Source organism: Manis pentadactyla, chromosome 3 (assembly GCF_030020395.1).
Source record: "Manis pentadactyla isolate mManPen7 chromosome 3, mManPen7.hap1, whole genome shotgun sequence".
NCBI lineage: Eukaryota > Metazoa > Chordata > Mammalia > Pholidota > Manidae > Manis > Manis pentadactyla.
In genome coordinates this window covers 118,344,798-118,365,588 of record NC_080021.1, presented here as the reverse complement: position 1 = coordinate 118,365,588, position 20,791 = coordinate 118,344,798, and the positions used below count along the sequence as shown (strand labels likewise).

General features: G+C 38.5%; 1 protein-coding gene across 3 annotated transcripts in view; it reads left to right on the top strand.

The window, feature by feature from the left end:
- The window catches only part of ITGB1 (integrin subunit beta 1), a 47,005-nt gene that overhangs the window by 6,011 nt on the left and 20,203 nt on the right, over positions 1-20,791 (top strand). For 2 of the 3 annotated variants that reach the window (XM_036912210.2, XM_036912208.2), the window contains exons 2-3: positions 15,625-15,691; positions 18,193-18,278. In XM_036912210.2, the coding sequence (XP_036768105.1) occupies positions 15,625-15,691; positions 18,193-18,278 (153 nt within the window). Of the gene's footprint in view, positions 1-15,624; positions 15,692-18,192; positions 18,279-20,791 lie in introns of those variants that run through there. The other variant, XM_036912211.2, reaches the window with a different exon arrangement.

Genomic DNA, 20,791 nt, shown 5'->3' with positions numbered 1-20,791 from the left:
TCTGCATGCAGCAAGCCAGTCTCTACCTCTGGGCCCCTCTGTCTGCACAGCTGTCCCACAGAGCCGTCCTCCGGGCCTCTCTGCACAGCTTTCCCACAGCCGTCCTCTGGGCCTCTGTCCTTGGCACTGCCACCACTCCAGCTTCTGCTGTGCTCCCTTGCAGCCCTGCCACCGTGTTGTGCCCAGAGCACTGGGTGGAACTCTTTTTTTTTTTTTTTTGAGAGGGCATCTCTCATATTTACTGATCAAATGGTTGTTAACAACAATAGAATTCTGTATAGGGGAGTCAATGCTCAATGCACAATCATTAATCCACCCCAAGCCTAATTCTCAACAGTCTCCAATCTTCTGAAGCATAACAAACAAGTTCTTACATGGTGAACAAATTCTTACATAGTGAATAAGTTCTTACATGGTGAACAGTACAAGGGCAGTCATCACAGAAACTTTCGGTTTTGATCATGCATTATGAACTATAAACAATCAGGTCAAATATGAATATTCGTTTGATTTTTATACTTGATTTATATGTGGATCCCACATTTCTCCCTTTATTATTATTATTATTATTATTTTTAATAAAATGCTGAAGAGGTAGGTAGATGTGAGATAAAGGTAGAAAACTTAGTTTAGTGTTGTAAGAGAGCAAATGTAGATGATCAGGTGTGTGCCTGTAGACTATGTGTTAATCCAAGCTAGACAAGGGCAATAAAACATCCACAGATGCAGAAGATTTCTCTCAAAACAAGGGGGGTGAGGTTCTAAGCCTCACCTCTGTTGATCCCCAATTTCTCACCTGATGGCCCCCCTGCGACTGTGCCTGTCTTAGGTTGTTCCTCCCTTGAGGAATCTTACCCGTCTCTGGCTAACCAGTCATCTTCCGGGGCCATACAGGGAAATGTAAAGTTGGTAAGTGAGAGAGAAGCCATATTGTTTGAAAAGGTTAGCTTTTTACTTCTTTGCAGATTTATGCCCTGTGGCTTCTATGCCCAGCATTTGTCTTGAGGTATCTTTACCACTTGGAGGAATTATGATACTCGGTAAATTCGATATGAGGCACGAATTCTATTTAAGGGTTGTAATTAGGAAGGAAGAAGAAAAGCTATAGAAGTAGCAGGTGGAAGAAAACATGGGAAGATTGATTATTTCTTTGACATATCTTCTTGTAGAGTAACTTAAGCATGTATAGGTTTTAAACTACTAATTAAATTGCGCACACACATTAACATAATAGGAGTATAGTTACATAACCAAAGCATATCTATAATTACCAGCCATCTCCAGTGAAGCCAAGAAAACCAGTTAGGCTCCCTAGGCATTTGTGAAAATTTGTCTATGATATGATGGATATTGTCCAACTGTACTCGAACAGTCTGAGAGAAATCAGACAAATTAAAACAGCCCATTCCTGGGAACTGTTCACATCACATATGTTCTTTTAACAGTAAATAGTCTGTAGTTGTAAGATTTTGGAGCGCTACAACTTGCACTTCTCCTAATTCTTGGTTGAGTTCCAACAGTGTAGATCCAGCCAAATTTGTCGTTTTACTGTATGCACAGGCCAGCTTAGATATCTCCTTCTTCATTCCAATGGCAAGTCCAGGAACCAGTGGGATGAATGCAGCTACAACTGCAGCATCGCCTGGATCTTTGTTGAGGTTTTTTGATGATCACCTTCTGGTATGACTCTTCCAGAGAGTGCTGATGTTGGGAGTTCTTCTTCATATCGTATCTTAGTTCATTTTCTGGGTAGCCAAATTAGGCTTTGATCCTCTGTATAAACACAAAAAGACCATTTGCCCACACTTTGATCTGACCTTTATACCGTTGTGTAGAACTCACTGGAGGTCACCACACAGGAACCGCTTTTTTTTTTTTAAGAGAAAGGAATATTATCAGAAAAGTGTACCTCCATAGCCAATCATCTGACACCATTTAAGTGATCAAAATTAAGGATATTTAAAGCATGCATTAACATGTAGCATATTTTTAAAATAGACCCAGCACTGTGCTTGTTTTACTCCACTACAGGGCAGAAAGTGGGAGTGGTGAATACACAAAATATATGGTCAGGATTTACTGAAGTTTTGATCAGGTAAGAATTTTTTGGAGAGATCTACCTAAAAAGTAGATAAAATTACACAATTTGGGAACATATAAAAATCTCCTTAATTGAAATTATGTGGAACAGATTTTTCCTTCCAGTGCTTATTGATACGATTAATCCGGATAATCAGTGTTTTTTGCTAGCTCCCTTCACAATTACTTTTGTAAACTTGCTCTAAAGTAAAATTCCTCAACCAAAATAGTTGCCAACTTTTCCCTGCACAGGGAAAGGCAAAATCTATAGACATAGCAAGTGTTAAGAACAACAGCTCACTTAGGCTGTTTGAAACGTATCAGTTGGTAAGTAATTACTATCTTCTGAGTATAAGGAGATGGGAAGAATTAAGTTCAGGCAACCAACCTGTCATGCTCATTTTGTATCAGCCTTTAATATGATAGCTTGTTTTTCTGCTTGTATTTTAAGTCTGTCCTTCTGCGGTCTTTGAGTTTATTTTGTGCCCCCTCCCCATTTTTTTAATGCTTAATTTTTTTTTTTCATTTTCACAAAAGGCTATCCTTTCTGAAGGGAAGTGGGGTGGCCAGTTATCTATTCATTGGGTCACCATTGACTTATCATAATGTTTGTAATTAGCTTGAATTATTTTGAATTCAGGGTGGTTTTTCTTAAGCATGCTCTTCCTCTCATATTGATTCTGTTCCTTGTGTTTCTGAGCTCTACAGAGGATTTCAACTTAAATTTCCTTCCTTAGCTTTGTATACTTTTCCTCTAGTGCTGTGGTCTTACTGTTCTTGATTGCTCTAAGGACTGTTTGAGGTTTTCTAAATTACTTCAAAACATAATGAACTCACCTAAATTTTCTCTATTTTCAAAAAGGATTCTTCACTTCCTTTCACTTTTTGTCCTATAGTTATTCCTAGTTGTCAAGTTCCATGACCTTACCTCCCCTCTACTTTGAACTTTTTGAGGCTTTTTTTTTTTTTTTGCCTACATGCAGGATCTCCATTCTTTTCCTCTTTTACTTGTGGAGCAGGTGGTGGGTGAAGGTGATCATTCTTCCATATTCTCATTTTCCCTGAGAGGGTGGGTAGAGTAGTTACTCGTGATGAATTTTATCTTCAGTCTGTTATTCTGTATTTTTTGTATAGTATCTAGCCCTGTTTTGAGCTCTTCTCATGTTTCAGATTGATTCCGGAGCTTGTAGCTTTGGAGCAGCCAAACCTTTGTTGTTGCAGCTCTTTAGCTTCAAGCTGATAAGATAGAACCATTGGGTAATAAGGGGTTAGTGTCCTAAAAGCCTGTTTTCTTCCGAGTGGGAGTGGTAAATACTGTTCTATTTATTAAGAGAGGGCGGGAAAGGACTTAGGAGGAGCAGTTGCTTCTTTGCCTCAAAGTACTTAGCCTCTTCTCTTTGCTATTCCATTTTTTTAACCCCTTCTTACCCTTTCTGCTAAGGTTTTGTTAATCATTAATTCTAGCATATTGTTTGTGTCATAAACACCTTCACAGTCACTACCACTTACCCACACATGCTTCCTGCCTGTGGAAGGAAGAACACATTTGAGTTGAATTGTTCCTCCTGAAGGGGGAGGGTGCTCTTGGATGAATTCACCCCCTCCCCTCCCCTCCCCTCCGATTTGATGGTGTAGAGAGCAGCAGGATTTCTCAGAGCCCTTCGATTCACTGTCCCCTCTGACTGCCCTCTGGGCTAGGGAAAGGGCAGTGACCTGCACTTTAACTCCCTGAGGCTTTCAGTCTGTCTCTGTGTTCTTTTTCTGGGCTACTGTACATTGATTTTTTTAAATATTAGTCTGTTATTGGACGATTTATTTTTCCCTTTTAAAAAGCAAATACAGAAGATAATGATGGTAGGACAGACTTGGGATGAATATGTTACCATATTTTTAGGAGGGATCTATGATATACAGCACTGTAGATGTACTGGTCATTTTCACCATTAAAGTGAAATGATTTTAGAATGTTATGACATGGAAAAGGAAACAAGATCTGTTTTCTGGAAATGAGTATTTGAATGGTGAGAATGCTGAGCCTTTCTTATTAGAAGCCTGCTTACATTGAAAGCCTGGGCCTTTGAATCAGGCCTGGGTTCACATCCCAGCTTGGTCCTTTGTATGTCTGGTACATGGTAGATACGCGATAACTACTTGTTGACTTGAATTTAGTTAGTTGTACTGAATAAAAATGTGCCCTTGTGCAAAGATATTTGTAGGAAGAAATCTTTTGTGGGTGACTTCTTTTTGTACTAATTGGTTTTAGGGACCTTATTTTAAAACTTGAAATAAATGTAAGTCATCACATTTTTTTAAAGTAATTTTTCTCTAAAGTGTAATTGTTTAATTTCAACAAATATACCACATCTAAAGTTTCCAAAGATGTTATCTTTAAATGTTAAAGGAAATGCCAAATGTCAAATATGTGACATTATCAAAACACTGTTAAAAACATTAATAAAAAGTATGTATTTAAAAGTGAATAGGACATAAAACAGCACTTACTTTTGGGTAAAGATGAGTTTAGATTAAAGGAAGCCAAAATTTAGAGGAAATTAAAATAATCACTCTTTCTGACAATGGGAAACATTGTACGTATTTGGGGTTGTTAGACACTGAAAAGAAATTGGGGAAAGTGTTTACGATAATTTACTGTGTAAGGAGTGAATTATGACCCCTTAGATAAAACTGAATATGGTAAAAAAGGATACTAGAGGAAAGGTGTTTGTAAGAATGAGATTCAGAACCCGTGGGTGGACTCCTGAGATCTGACAGAGTTAACTCTTGGCCTCCATTCAATTTGAAGGACTAAGAAGTAAACTCACAGAACCTTGTAAGCCCTTTCATTTCTAAGCTGTAGATCTGTTCTAACAGGAGAAGGATGTTCTTTTAAAATAGTGACTAAGGAGGCCTTCAAAAAATTACAGTTTAGTGAAACTCAAGATCAGGTCACAGCTTCTGGATTCAGGTGGTCTGGTTTCAATTCCACCTGCGAGACTTTGGAGAAGTTATGACCTCTCTGTGGTTTGGTTCAAAACGAAGATAGTCTTCCCAATCTCACAGTTTGTTGGAGGAGATAGTTAGCTGTTAATCATTTTATCGTTGTTGTCAGTATTGTGGTCCTTTGAAGGGGCTGCAATAAAAGTGACATGACTTTTTTGTTACAAATTACCTTTATCCTCAAAACTCAATGTATTGTATTGTTCCTGTCTGTGCCTGGCCTATGCCTAGTCCCACTCCCTAACTGAACAAGTAGATCTTCCTTTTCTTAGTAGTCCTCTCTTGGCAGCAGTCCATGAGTGAAATCTGACCTGGGACACACATCTGATTAGTTTCTCCCAATAAGATGTCTTTTCAGGGCCGTTACCTTCTTTCGTTTAGCCTGTCTTAGGTGTTCTTCCCCTGACAGAGCCTCAGGTTATCCTTCCGTATTTCTCTTTGCAAGAGGTATGTTTCCCTCTTCCCCCTCATCTTTTTTTTTGAAAGAGGTCTGTAATATTAACATTCATAAATATCTGTCTTTTGTCTAATTTGGTAATTAAAAAACACTAGGTTTTGCTTTTATTATTTTACATACAAATTGTTAGGAATACAATTGTTAGAAAGTACATTAAATATAATCCTACTTAGACATAGAACCTAAAATAAGTATCTGGTTATAATTATGTTACTAATATAATAATTATTATCTAATATAAAATATCTGATTAAACATTGTTATACAGTGTAATAAAGTTTTGATATTGTATCAAAATAAGTATCTGAATGGCTATAATAATCAACATTAATCTATTATTTGTAGCTGTGTTATTACTAACCCTTCCATCTTATCCTTTCTTCCATATCTTGTGTCTCTCTCAACATGAATCAGTTCAGTTTCCGGTTATAATTATGATTGGGGAAAAAAAGCAAAACATTGAAACACACAGTATTTCTTTATTCAGTCAAGTTGTTATTTGAGCTCCAGCTGTAATGCATATTAATAATAATAAGTAATATTAAATAGTGTTTATAATGTGCCAGGCCTTGTTTCACACCTTTTATGTTTATCAATTGACTTGAGCTGAACATAACCCCTGTAAGGTAAGGTAAGTACTACTGTCTCCATTTTAAAATGAGGAAGCTGAGGCGCAGATTAAAATAACTTGTCGGTATCACATACTTGGTTAGTGGTTGATCAGAGATTCAAGTCCTGCTTTGTGGTTTCACTGCCCACACTCTTAGCTGCTAAGCATTACTGTGCGGTGGTGGGCACAACACATTGCTTGCCCTCCATAAGTTTACTGTGTTTTGGGGTACTTCAGAATATCTCCAGTTATCTTTAACTTTAGTTTATTTGTTAAGTATTAAGATACTGTGCTAGATTCGGAGGACACAAAGAAATGACTTCTAGGAGATAATTCATAAGGCATGTCAACCATATACATCTACAGAAGATTGAAAGAGCTCCATATGTCTAAGTAATTTTTAAACAGATTGTTTATTTTTGTTTAAATATGTGTGTATGTGTGCACATGTGATAGCCTGGCTAAGTCACCTTGCTTGTTTTTGCCACCACTAGGGTCCTCAAGAGTTCATGCAGGTGATACCATCTGACCTAGCAGTTTTCTAAACTCTTGTCAACTGCAGTATTCATGCTCTCACAGTACTGTGATATTATAGCTGAAACACAGGCACTCTGTCCTCCTCACATCCTCTGGGCATCCCCCCTGCTTCCAGCCTCTGCTGCTGCAAAGTTCGTGACTCACTTCTGGATGACTGCATCTTGCTCATTGGCCTTATCTTTTCCATCCCTGGGGCTTTTCCAACAAGCCCTCTTGTCTGCCCCTTGGGTGAAAAGCTGGCAGCAGCCTTCCGGGCAGACACAGTTCCTGGAAGTGTGGGGGAGTTTATACCCCAAACTTGTACCTATGGGGGCTGGTACAATTAGTTGATAAACATCCTTCTCCATGCTGACCCTGCTCTAGACAGGCTTTTCTATTTGCTTAAAAAACTTCCAGAAGACCAAGCTCCCAGCACCACACGAAGTAAATACTCTTTCTCGGTTCACTGTCTTCAGTGTCTCTCTTTTCTGGGGTCACCTTCTGCACCAGCTGCCTACACACCTGTTCTTGTCTCAGGCCCTGTGTGGGAAACAGTGATCCATAGCTGTGTCCTTACCTGGACCAGCTGCCCTGAGACTCCCTGTCTCTGAAATTTAAACCTGCATGCCTTACTTTCCAGCTCTTTTCCCTCCCTTGCTTCCACTAGTCCCTTCCTCTCACCTCCACTCCATTGTGGTCTCTAGTCCTGTGACCTGTCCTCTTTGTTGCTACCTTTTTGTCAGCACCCCACTTCTTCATGTCCCCCTTTTCTCCTGCACTTTCTCTGTGAGCCGATATTCAGTGATTTCAAACTGCAGCATGAAGACCCATGGGAGATAGTGTCAGTGATTTGAGTAGCTCTGCAAGAATTTTTTTTTTAATTCTGTGCTTTTGTGCTAATAGTAATAATAAACAACCAGCATCTGGATTATCTGGTTGAACACCTTATAACTGAGTAGTTCTTATTTCAGTACCTAGTTTGTGTTTGTATGTGTGAATTTTGGATCATAATGTATAAGAGCCAGGAGCATGAGGCGTTTTGTATCTAGCTGTTAAGTTGACTTATATATACTTGAGTGAATTGAAAATTGTTATCCCTAGGGTATGTGCACTTATTATTATATCTAAAGAGTGTCTGTACATTACCAATCCTAAGAGATGCTTCTTTCCTGGGCTTTTGAGTAATGTTGAAATAAAAATGTTATACATTTTAATATAGTTCAGCAAACATTTTTGAGCATTGGCTTTGTGCGAAGCACTACTAGATGCTGTAACTGAATCAGACACACCAAGGCCCTGTCTTCCTGGAACCTGGAACCCATAAGGGAAGACAGTATCAACAGGTAGTTTGAAGGGAGTGACTGTCACCAACTGCCTTTATAAATGAGGGTGCGTCCTCCCTGCTGGGCCCAGCTTTGCTCCATGATCCTACTGCATCTTCCTGATTTTCTTCCACCCCCTAGCCCTGCCTCTTTTTCTCCCAACCATGTCCTTGACTCCTTTCAGAAAAAATCAGAGGCTGTCATGTATGACCCTGACGATTTGGAGGAAGAGCACTGCACCTCTCTTGAGGGTGGTAGGCTTCCTGCCCCAGAGGGGCCTGGTCTCTCCGTTACTCTCTGTCCTGCGTCTTCACCTTGTCACGCCTGCCCTCTGCTCTTTCCAACTGTTGTTTTCTTCACCTTCACATCCATGTTCATGGTTTCAGTTGCCACCTCTACAGTGACAACTCTCAGGGATTTATCTCTAACCCTGACTTAACCTCCTGCGGCCCAGACCCATGTCCTACTTTCCCAGTGGGCATCTTCCCTGGATTTCCCACAGGCATGTCACACTCCACATTTCTGAAGCCAGTCACTGTCTTCTCCCCTCACTTCATTTTTTTCCTGTTGCCTTCATGTCAAAGTGATGATTCTTTTCTCGCCCTCACCCTCCCTTGTCTGAGCCGCCCTCAGATCCCACTCTGCGGCCTCCTGATCGCTTGCTTGCTCACTGTCCTGTCCACTGCCACTCTGAATTCAGATGTTTGTCATTTCTTTTTTTTTTCTTTTTTTTTTTTAGATAATTATTTTTTATTGAAGGGTAGTTGACACACAGTATTACATTACATTAGTTTCAGGTGTACAACACAGTGATTCAACATTTATATACATGATAATTCTAAGTACCAGCTATCACCATACCAAGTTGTTACAATATTTTGACTATATTCCTTATGCTATACATTACATCCCGGTTGCTTATTTATTTTACAATTGGAAGTGTGTACTTTTTCTTGGTTGTTGTTGTTAGGGCATCTCTCATATTTATTGATCAAATGGTTGTTAACAACAATAAAATTCTGTATAGGGGAGTCAATGCTCAATGCACAATCATTAATCCACCCCAAGCCTAATTTTCGTCAGTCTCCAATCTTCTGAAGCATAACGAACAAGTTCTTACATGGAGAACAAATTCTTACATAGTGAATAAGTTACATGGTGAACAGTACAAGGGCAGTCATCACAGAAACTTTTGGTTTTGCTCATGCATTATGAACTATAAACAGTCAGTTCAAATATGAATACACATTTGATTTTTATACTTGATTTATATGTGGATACCACATTTCTCTCTTTATTATTTTTAATAAGATGCTGAAGTGGTAGGTAGATACAACATAAAGGTAGAAAACATAGTTTAGTGTTGTAAGAGAGCAAATGTAGATGATCAGGTGTGTGCCTGTAGACTATGTGTTAATCCAAGCTAGACAAGGGCAATAAAACATCCACATATGCAGAAGATTTCTCTCAGAACAGGGGGGGTGAGGTTCTAAGCCTCACCTCTGTTGATCCCCAATTTCTCACCTGATGACCCCCCTGCGACTGTGCCTGTCTTAGGTTGTTCCTCCCTTGAGGAATCTTACCCGTCTCTGGCTAACCAGTCATCTTCCGGGGCCATACAGGGAAATGTTAAGTTGGTAAGTGAGAGAGAAGCCTTATTGTTTGAAATGGTTAGCTTTTTATTTCTTTGCATATTTATGCCCTGTGGCTTCTATGCCCAGCATTTGTCTTGAGGTATCTTTACCACTTGGAGGAGTTATGATACTCGGTAAATTTGATATGAGGCACGAATTCTATTTAAGAATTCGTTGTAATTAGGAAGAAAGAAGAAAAGCTATAGAAGTAGCAGGCGGGAGAAAACATGGGAAGATTGATTATTTCTTTGACATATCTTCTTGTAGAGTAACTTCAGCATGTATATATTTTAAGCTACTACTTAAATTGCGCACACACATTAACATAATAGGAGTATAGTTACATAACCAAAGCATACCTGTAATTACCAGCCATCTCCAGTGAAACCAAGAAAACCAGTTAGGCACCCTAGGCATTTGTGAAAACTTATCAATGATATGATGGTTATTATCTAACTGAATTTGAGTAGTTTGAGAAAAATCAGACAAATTAAAACAACCCATTCCTGGGCACTGTTCACATCCCATATGTTCTTTTAACAGTAAATAGTCTGTAGTTGTAAGATTTTGGAGCGCTACAATTTGCACTTCTCCTAATTCTTGGTTGAGTTCCAACAGTATAGATCCAGTCAAATTTGTTGTTTTACTGTATGCACAGGCCAGCTTAGATACCTCCTTCATTCCCATGGCAAGTCCAGGAGCTGGTGGGATGAGTGCATCTACAGCTGTAGCAGTGCGTGGATCTTTGTTGGGGTTTTTTGATGATCATCTTCTGGCATGAGTCTTCCCGAGAGTGCTGATGTTGGAAGTTCTCTTTCATATCGTTTCTTAGTTCATTTTCGGGGTAGCCAAATTAGGCTTTGATCCTCTGTATAAACACAAACAGACCCTTTGCCTACACTTTTATATGTCCTTTATATCATTGTGTAGAACTCATTAGAGGTCACCACATAGGAACTGCATTTTTTTTTTTTAATCATTAATCTACACTTACATGACGAATACTTTGTTTACTAGGCTCTCCCCTATACCAGGTCCCCCCTATATACTCCTTTACAGTCACTGTCCATCAGCGTAGCAACCTGTTGTAGAATCACTACTTGTCTTCTCTGTGTTGTACAGCCCTCCCCTTTCTCCCACCCCGCTATGGATGCTAATCTTAATACCCCCCTACTTCTCCCCCCCTTATCCCTCCCTACCCACCCATCCTCCCCAGTCCCTTTCCCTTTGGTACCTGTTAGTCCATTCTTGAGTTCTGTGATTCTGCTGCTGTTTTGCTCCTTCAGTTTTTCCTTTGTTCTTATATTCCACAGATGAGTGAAATCATTTGGTATTTCTCTTTCTCTGCTTGGCTTGTTTCACTGAGCAAAATACCCTCCAGCTCCATCCATGTTGCTGCAAATGGTTGGATTTGCCCTTTTCTTATGGCTGAGTAGTATTCCATTGTGTATATGTACCACATCTTCTTTATCCATTCATCTATCGATGGACATTTAGGTTGCTTCCAATTCTTGGCTATTGTAAATAGTGCTGCGATAAACATAGGGGTGCACTGATCTTTCTCATACTTGATTGCTGCATTCTTAGGGTAAATTCCTAGGAGTGCAATTCCTGGGTCAAATGGTAAGTCTGTTTTGAGCATTTTGATGTACCTCCATACTGCTTTCCACAATGGTTGAACAAGTTTACATTCCCACCAGCAGTGTAGGAGGGTTCCCCTTTCTCCACAGCCTCGCCAACATTTGTTGTTGTTTGTCTTTTGGATGGCAGCCATCCTTACTGGTGTGAGGTGATACCTCATTGTAGTTTTAATTTGCATTTCTCTGATAATTAGCGATGTGGAGCATCTTTTCATGTGTCTGTTGGCCATCTGTATTTCTTTTTTGGAGAACCGTCTGTTCAGTTCCTTTGCCCATTTTTTAATTGGGTTATTTGTTTTTTGTTTGTTGAGGCGTGTGAGCTCTTTATATATGTCATTTCTTATTTGATCCTTAGCTGTAAATTTTGTACCTGCCCTGTAGCTGCTATGTTGCTGCCCACCCTCTGTCCTGCTAATTATTCTCTGCCATGGATAAGTTGCTGTGTTACTTCCCTGCCCCACCTTTTCAGGTCCCTGTATGTACAGAATGGAATCTAAATGCGCTCAGCCTGGGTGGCATCTAAGGCTCCATGTAACCTACCTTCTGCTTTTCTGGCTCAGTTTCCGTTATTTCTACCTCATAATTTAGGTCTCAGAAATTCTTCAGTACTCTAAGATGATTTTGGCCTTTATGATATTTTAAGATTTTAACATAATTTATACTTATTGTACAGGGATAAAATAATCACTCATCCCACAGACTAGATTTAATTATAAATAACATAAAAATATATTTTGTTCTAGTCTTTTTTCTGTAAAGATAGAAGGAGCAAGACAATTCCAGTTGGCGGGGAATCCCTGGAGGTATATATTAGAAATAAGATTGGGAAGAAGTTATTATAATTTTTCTGGGAACTTCCTGGTTTTGCATGTGCTTGGAATTTTTTTTTTTTTGCCTGGAATCTTTCTCTCCATTTGCCTACCTGTTTCCTTTATGTCTGCAATTCTAGCTGAAAAATTGCTGTCCCCCTGAGGCCTCTGAACTTCCCCAGGCAGATTTCTGTGTCCTCAGTGCACTTTGTCCTTATTTTCATTACAGAATCCACTGCCTCATCCTGTAACTACTTGTATTTTTTTGTCTTTTAACTGAAAATTCCTTGAGGCAGTGATCTTTGTATGTCCAGATTTGGCACAAAGTCTGCCATAGTTGGCGAAGGAAGAACTTCCAGAGAAGCAGGGGAGAAACCGGTAAAGTCCAAAGGACTAGAGTGTGTGAAGCAAGAATGGTGAAATGTGTTAAATGTTACTTTGTGTGCATTCTATGGGTGGTAAGCCAGCATATCTCCCCAAGTGCATGTTAGAGGTGGAGATTTTGAATGAATGCAGAGAATACCATAAGGCCTGGAAAGTTTTTTTTTGCAAGAGCAGTTTCACATGCATGGTAGGAAAAGGAGGACACCAGGTACAGCAGGAGGAGGAGGGAGAAGGGGGTTACAAAATGAGAACAATGGGGGCAGTTATTTCTAGGTCTTTGACCATGAAGCGGAAACATTAGGACAGTACCTGAAGGCACGTCTCCCTGTTGGCCCCTCACAATGAACTGTTCTGTGTGGAATGTCATTGCTGGGAATCTCCAGAGTTATCTGGAGTAAGGCCCTACCCTCCCAAAATGGTGGATTTTAGGCCTGGGGTGGGCACCCAGATAGATCTGGTGCAGTCATCCCCTGGACCACACTGTGAGAAGTGCTGCCTCAGACAGTCTTGAAGTGCTGGAGAAGCTGGTGGTGTGCCCTTCTTCCTCTACAGTCCTTGGGAGACTGTCAGGATTTGGGGAGGGGCTGCTGCCGAGCCTCTGCTGCTCCCGGTTGACTGTGGCTCGCTGCTTGTGCTCCCCAGGGCCTCTTCTGACTGACCTCCTCTACGGTGGTAATTGTCCCCTGCAGCTCCTTTCTTCCCCAAGAGGAAGTGCAGACCCCACAGACATCTCCAGCCAGACATCTGTCCTTGAGCTGTTCTCAGCCTTGCCCTTGCTCTCAGCTGCTCTTCAACACAAAAGCCTGGTTTTGCTTGCTTCGGGGTTTGGAAGTCTTCCAGGGGCAGGAAGGCTTCAGAAGTGTTGGCTTGTCAGGCTTTATAGAAGGGAAAGGACAGTGGCCCTCAAAGTATTATTTTAAAGTTACATAGATTAGGAATGTTGAGACATAAATAGTTATCTAATAACTTTATTTTAGTGATGATTCTCTGAATTATATAATATTTTTAAAGGTTTCTCAAGGCAGTCTAGTGGTCCTTAAAACAGCCTGAGTAGTATTTTGAAAAAACATGTATCAGACAATTTATGGAACAGATACATGTTCTGTTTACTTTGTGTAGCAGCTGCCCAGATGCCCCATTTGTCACAGCCGTGCATTTCCTCAGGAGTGTTCGTGTTCCAGGCCCCTGTAGTCATAGTTCTGGAATCAATAGCATTATCTGAACTGCTTCAAATTTCAGTCTACATGGATTTATTACATGTTCAATCTTCTGGCCAGGCCTTAAAAGGTGAACTGTTAGGCCTTCCACACTTCTGCGACACAGCTTTTGTTGGCCTGTGGGTGCATTTCCAAGTGATATGCAAGCAAAACTGTAAACTCGATGCATAACAGAAGTTGCTGGTCTGAGCACAATTTCAAGTTGGATGACTGTGCAAGTTACTCATTGCTTTCTCTGGGAAGCCAACAGAGAAAACACAAACATTTAGGAGATGCAAGTGCCCCAGGGGCGCTCTGAGCACAGCTTTAAAGCGCACTCTTGGAGTTCTGGGAATAGCTCCTAAAGATGGAGGTGTTTTAAAAGAAATATTTTTTTCTTATTAAAGGACATTTACAAAGAAAGAAAAACATTCCACACAGTTACTCTGCCGTAAACGTTTTTACTAAGAATGCAAAAAGAAGAAAACACCTTAACAATTTAAAACCCCATTGTCTTTTTATCATGCATATAACTCTCTGTCATCTCCAGGCCTCTCTGGTTACTTTATTTATTCATATGCGGTTATTTTCACATACCTGCCATCTTAATGTGTACTTTGCATCTAAAATTATTCTATAAACCTCTGATGTTACTATACTTTATTATTTGTATGACTGTAGCAGTCTGTATGTTGATGGAGTTAGCCATTTCCCTAGTACTGGGTAAAGTATGTTCCATTTTTGCCTGTTGTAAATATACTAGAGTTCTATGCTGAACATGTATGTGTGTGTGTCACCTTTTATATTTTTAATTATTTCCTTAGAATGAGTTCCCCATCACTAGATTACTAAGAGGATAGAAATATTTTTTATAGCTTTTGATATAGGTTGCTTAATTATTTCCCCCAAATTAACACCAGTTTTTAGAGCCCTCTGTGGTTCCTTTCAGCCATCTGTAGTAAGTTTTGTTGGTTTAAAAACTTTTTTGTTTCTCTTGCTAGTTTGCCTTGTTTTGCTTTAATTTATGTTTCTTTGACAACTAGTAAAGCCACCCTTTTGTTGCTGTTATATATTTTGTTTTGTTTTTTTGTATTCTTGTGGGAGAGGCAGGTATTTTTATGCCTAATTATTAGACTGTCCTTTAGTCCAAGAGCAGTAAGCAGTTCAGGGATAGAGGGAAACCTGTGGTTATAGCAGTCTTTAACCAACTCTGGTAAGGCATTGACTAATATTGTGAAAACTTTGATCCATAGAAAATACTCATGTGATAGTTGAAGATTGAAGTATTCTGCTTAGTATACAGAGTATTACTTAATTTTTCTATAGTGGTTCTGGAAAACACTCAATCCTCTGTCAGGTCTTCTCATGCCTACTTCACCTACCTTTTTTTTGGTCTAGTTTGTAGATGTAGATATTACAGGAAATTTTACTAATTCTGTGCATGAAGTTGATATTCTTCAGAAAGAAAAATAATTACAGGAGATCAAACTGAAAAACTAAGTCAGGACTTTGTGCATGATGTTGGGGAGACATAAAACTACTGAAAAGTTGTAAGCAAGGGGATGTTGCAATCAGGATTTTAACAGGTCCACTCAAACTAACAGTTGTTACTGAGGGACGTGAGGCATCTGAAAGATAAGGGAGCTAGAGATTCCAGGGGACAGATATTGTTCATAGCTTTGGGGTGTTAGGGAATACTTGACACTGTGATTCTTTTTTGAGCACTGTTAATTAAATGTTAGCATATATTTGGTTTGGAGAAAGGCAAGAATGGAATCTGGTAAGGAAGTTATTTTAGTAGTGTCAGTGAAAGGTGGAGTGACTGGGAGGAGACGTGGATAACGTGTGGAGAAGGGCTGGCGAAGAAAGGTTTTGAGGGGTATTTATAAAAATCACAGAATATAAGGAGAATGGGAATGTTTTAAATGTATTTTTTATTTTTTTGTTTCACAGCATAACGATGTACATTTTGTATTTCAGATGAATTTACACCTGATTATTTGGATTGGACTGATCAGTTCAATTTGCTGTGTGTTTGGCCAAGCAGGTAAAAAAAAAAAAAGTTTCCCAGTTGTCTTTATGTTAGTATCTTGTATCACTGTGACCAATTAGATTCCTGAGAAAACATAAAGCAGATCATGCCGCATCTCCTGAAAGGCCTGCAGCGTCTGTCTTCACTGGAGGGTGGGGGCCTTCATCAGGTTTCTCCCACATCTGCCACCCAGGTTAGTGAGAGGCAGGTCAGCTAGGGAAATGCTCACGTAGTAGGAATGGAATACACTACAGAAAGACCTTTTAAAAATGTAAGAGAGTGTTTAAGTGAGCACAGAGCAGGCAATGGCATGTGACCTATTTAGGAGAAGCTGAATGTGTGGAGGGGGGATTATGAGCTAACCATTATTACCTAAAAAAAGAAACCAGGAACAATTGACTTCCTAGATGTTCTTGTTTGTTTGTTTTTCTCCCCCCCCCAAAAAAGTCTTGTAAAATGTTGGCGTCATCTAGAAGATGAATGGAAAGGTAAAGCTGAAAGTATATCTCCTTGTAAACTGTGGTGCATCCACATTTGGAACATGGACTTCCAATTCTGTTCTCCAAATTTCAAAACATACATTTCAAGCAAAACATTTGTGAACTGGTGTTCAGGACCCAGTTTCCACCAGACAGTTCTTGGACACCAGCAAGGTGTCCAAATATTCAACTTAGTTCTGACACTCTCTACCCAAGATACCATCAGATTCCAGATTGAAGGCTCCATACTACAAGATGCCTCTCCTTCCACCCCCTTTCGTACACCATTTGCAAGCCCACGCTCTTATGTGTGATTCTCAACAGCCCAGCTACATTTTGGAGGTTCCAAGAACCTCCTCATGTTCAATTAATTTGCTAGAGCAGTCCACAGAATCCAGGGAAACACTTAACGCTTACCTGTTTATTAAAGGATAGGAATTAACAATCAGATAAAGAGGTACATAGATGAGGTCCCAGACAGAAGACCTTCCATCCTCATGGAGTCTGGGGTGTGGCTCACCAGCACATGGATGTGTTCTGGCCCCCCAAGTGTGGACGCTCTTAAAAATGGGAAAGACCAAAAAGCTCTCCTCTTGGGTTTTTATGGAGGCTTCACTATGTAGTCATGATTGGTGATTGATTCAACCTCCCCTTCCCAGAGATTTGGGAAAGTTCAACCCTTTAATCACATTGCTGGTCTTTCTGGCAACATATCCCCCACCATTGGATGAGGTCCAGAAGTTACCGTTGTTAATAACAAGACACAAAAATCTCTTTTGTGATTCTGAAACATTTTTCAGGAACTGTGGATGAAGACTAGAGTGCTGAGAAATGTGTTTGGTCATCTGAATGATCAAATAGGCATTTCTTGTAAGTCGTTACATCACAGGGAACATATATTTGATGATTCTAGCGAGAAATTAATGTGTATTAAGTACATTAAAAGCATTAATACTCTTCAAGTCAATATTTTTTTTTAATTGTGATAATCAGTTCTACATTCTAAGAATGACTATGAGAGTGGGTACATATATATATGTGTGTGTGTGTGTGTGTGTTTGTGTGTGTGTGCATGTTTGGAGGGTTGGTGTGTGCATGTGACCAAGAATGTGTGAATTCAGCTGAAAACAAATTCATCCAATATTAAATAGGGCACATTAATAAGATGAAGTATGTAATCATTAAAATACATTTTTAAGCATTTGTAGTGAAACACTTAGGATAAAGTATAAAACATGATGTGTAAAATATATATCATCAATTTCATTTGGGTAATGTCTGTATATGCACACTTCCTTGCTATCTTTTGATCTATATAGGGAAAGACAGGAAAGAATATGCAAAACCATTAACAATAGTTATTTCTTAGTGTGCAGATTATGGGTGATTTTTAGTTCTTTACCCTTCTATGTATTTTCTAAATTTTCTGTAATGAGCGTATGTTAGGTTCATAATCAGAAAAGACACATTGAAGACAATCCTTACTAGTAGTGCTTTACCACATGAAAAGCATGCTGATCCTTAGGGATTCAAAGAAGTGCAAGCCATACTTTGAACACAAAGCCTGAAAAAGCATGGGATTGTGGATTGGCTGATACAAACTTTTCAAGTATTGAACATACTAAAAATTAAGGGAAAGCCACTGAAAGTGCTGTGGGGGGTGGGTTATTGTGAGGTACATGGAAAGCAAGAATACTTGACCCAGTTGTAGGAAACCTGGCAATTAAGACCAATATAATCATAAAATCATGCCTTTGAGAAAAGGATCTATGTATAGATTAATGGTACCTAGTCTTTGGTATAGAAGACGAGAGATAGCTATGTCTTTTTATGGCTCTGTGCTAAGATGATTCAAAATCACTTCTCTTTAGGGTCTTTTTGGGTAGGACTTTTTGGATCAGCTTAGTAACTATGTTCATAGTATTCATATTTAATGCTCCTATATATGGCATTCTTTGTCATTGTGATGCTGCTATTTCATTGTTTTCTCTCTTGAAGCTTCAAGTAAAGTGGTCTATTCTTTCTTTGTCCTGACAGATGAAAATAGATGTTTAAAAGCAAATGCCAAATCATGTGGAGAATGTATACAGGCAGGGCCAAATTGTGGATGGTGTACAAATTCAGTAAGTAAGATTGCTCAATCCTTTCCATTTATTCCCCATTTAGTCATTCAGTGTTGCCCAATACTGTATCCGTGGGAAGTGCTTAGACAGGAATTTTCTCTTAAGTCACTGTTTACTGAGTGTCAACTCTGTGTAATACTGTGTTATGGTCTGGAGCTGTGCTGTCCTATACAGTAACCACTGGGCACACGTGGTATTTGAAATATGGCTGGTCTAAATTGGGAATTGCTGTAAGCCTCAAACACATACCAAAGTTTGAAGACTTAGTGATTAAAAATATCATTAATAATGTTGAAAAGCTAATATTTTGTATATATTAAAATTAATTTCCCTTGTTTTTATTTTTCTTCTTTAATGTGGCTACTAGATGATTAGAAAATATATAATAACACACCTTTATGGCACACATTATATTTCAGTTGGACAGCTTCCTAAAAACCCTAGCCATTGGCTGTTTTAGATTTTTCCCTTTTTTTGATGGGAGAGGTATAAATTAACTTCCCTAATTATATTGGAGTTAAACTAAAAGAGAATTGATTGCATCCTAATAAAAGCCATTGAGGTTAGTATTCAAACTTCATTGACTTGTCATCTCTGTACATTGCTTAACTTGGTACCTTCCACAAAATCTACTAAATGTTGAATGAATGAATGAACAAATGAATGAATAATAATAGGAAGTAAAGGGAAGTCATTTTGAGGATATATTATTTTTTCAGAGTGAAAAATGTAGAAATGTCAAAGGTTTATTGTTTAAGACATTCTACCCCACAATTTTGAGTGCCTGTTTATAGGTGTAACTGGTTAAATATCAGATACTTCATATGCTTTACCATCTGATAGACAAAATCAAAGGTTTTTGGTTATTTCCGAATTTTTCTAATGGCACTTTCTGTTCTCTTGAAAATGGTATTCTGGAGTTAAACTGGAGACTGTGGAGAACCAGAGTGCTGTGGATTGTCTCAGGCAAGGCTCACGTACCTGAAACTTGGTTGTCTTTTCTGGAAAATAAGCATGCTACTGCCTGCTTTTTATGTGTTGCTACAAGAATTAGAATTGATTGAACTTAAAGCAGTTTCAGCTAGAATTTCTAAATCACTGGTAGCTGCTGTATCAACAACAATATCCATTTTATGAGGGTGATAGTTTATCTGGGATTATGGGTTGTCCTAGCCAAACTATTCTTTAAATAATTTAGGCTTTGATCTTTGTGGTCCGATTGTTAAAATTAAAAAAAAATTTTTTTTGAAGTATAATTGATGTACAGTATTGGTTTCAAGTATACAATAGTGGTTCAATAGTTACACACATTATTAAATCCTCACCCAACTAGTGCAGTTTGTATCTGTCAACATAGAAAGATTATAGGACTATTGACTATGTTCTCTATGCTGTAATTCTTAAAAATTTTAAAGGTTATTTTAGAATATATCCATTGAAATTTTATTTGGCTGTTACCATCTTAAGGTTTCCTGGACTGGCTGATAGTGTATAGTGCACTGGGCTCCTGGGTTTTGTTAGTATATTAGGTTTGATAATACATAGAAATATTATTATCGGCCATCAAAAGTAATATTTGAGCCATCTTGACTCTTAGTATTTCCTCCCAGTTGTTCCTCTGATTACATAAATGCTTTAATTAGTGTTACATTTTCCTTAAAAAATAACTGATGGGAACCATTGTGTATTCTTTGTATATAAGTATCCTCATTTACTTTATGCAGTGCCATGAAATTGGTTGATAATAAAAGGTACCACAGAAAATTGAACAAAGTGACCCCAAATAAAAGTCATTCCCCCATTTTCCCAATGTAAAGATTAAAAAGAAAAAAAAGATTTTTAGCCAACTAAATATAAAATTTTTAGGGGTATATGTGAAATACGCAAATGTCTATTACAATTATTGATTTAGTTATATGTACACATTTTTAAATGATGTACACACATAAATATCATTGCTTTCCCCCCACCCTCTGTTTCATGAAAAACTTACTTAAAATCTTTATGTGCATTTTAACAGCAGTGTTTTTACTCTCACTAAAGTATTCCTTAGCAAGAGTCATCTGATAAAATTTTCATTTCCATCTAAGTTGTTTTGAGGTATAGCACATTCATTTCCATAGTAATGTCCAAATTAATATAGCATACTACTGGAAATTTACCACAGCCACAAGAACCATTTACATACAATTAGGACCTTTTTAATTTAATTTTTTTTTTATTTACCCTGTGGAAATATAAAATGTCCCTTATCATATCATCACTTACTGTATTTTTAAAATAATTTTAAAAGGCTATTTATAACAATGGCTAGTACTTGAAGTTTTTTTAAACCTCCAGGAATTTTTGAAATCTCTGCTGAATTTTTTAGTCTCCTTTTTAAAAAAAGCATCATTAATTGAGATGCTTTTAGGCTAATATGTTTTCCCTAAACATAGAGTTGTTCAGAGTATTGTGATGGAAAATGCTACATAATTATGAGAGACTTTCAAGGACTTTTTAAGGGAAATTCT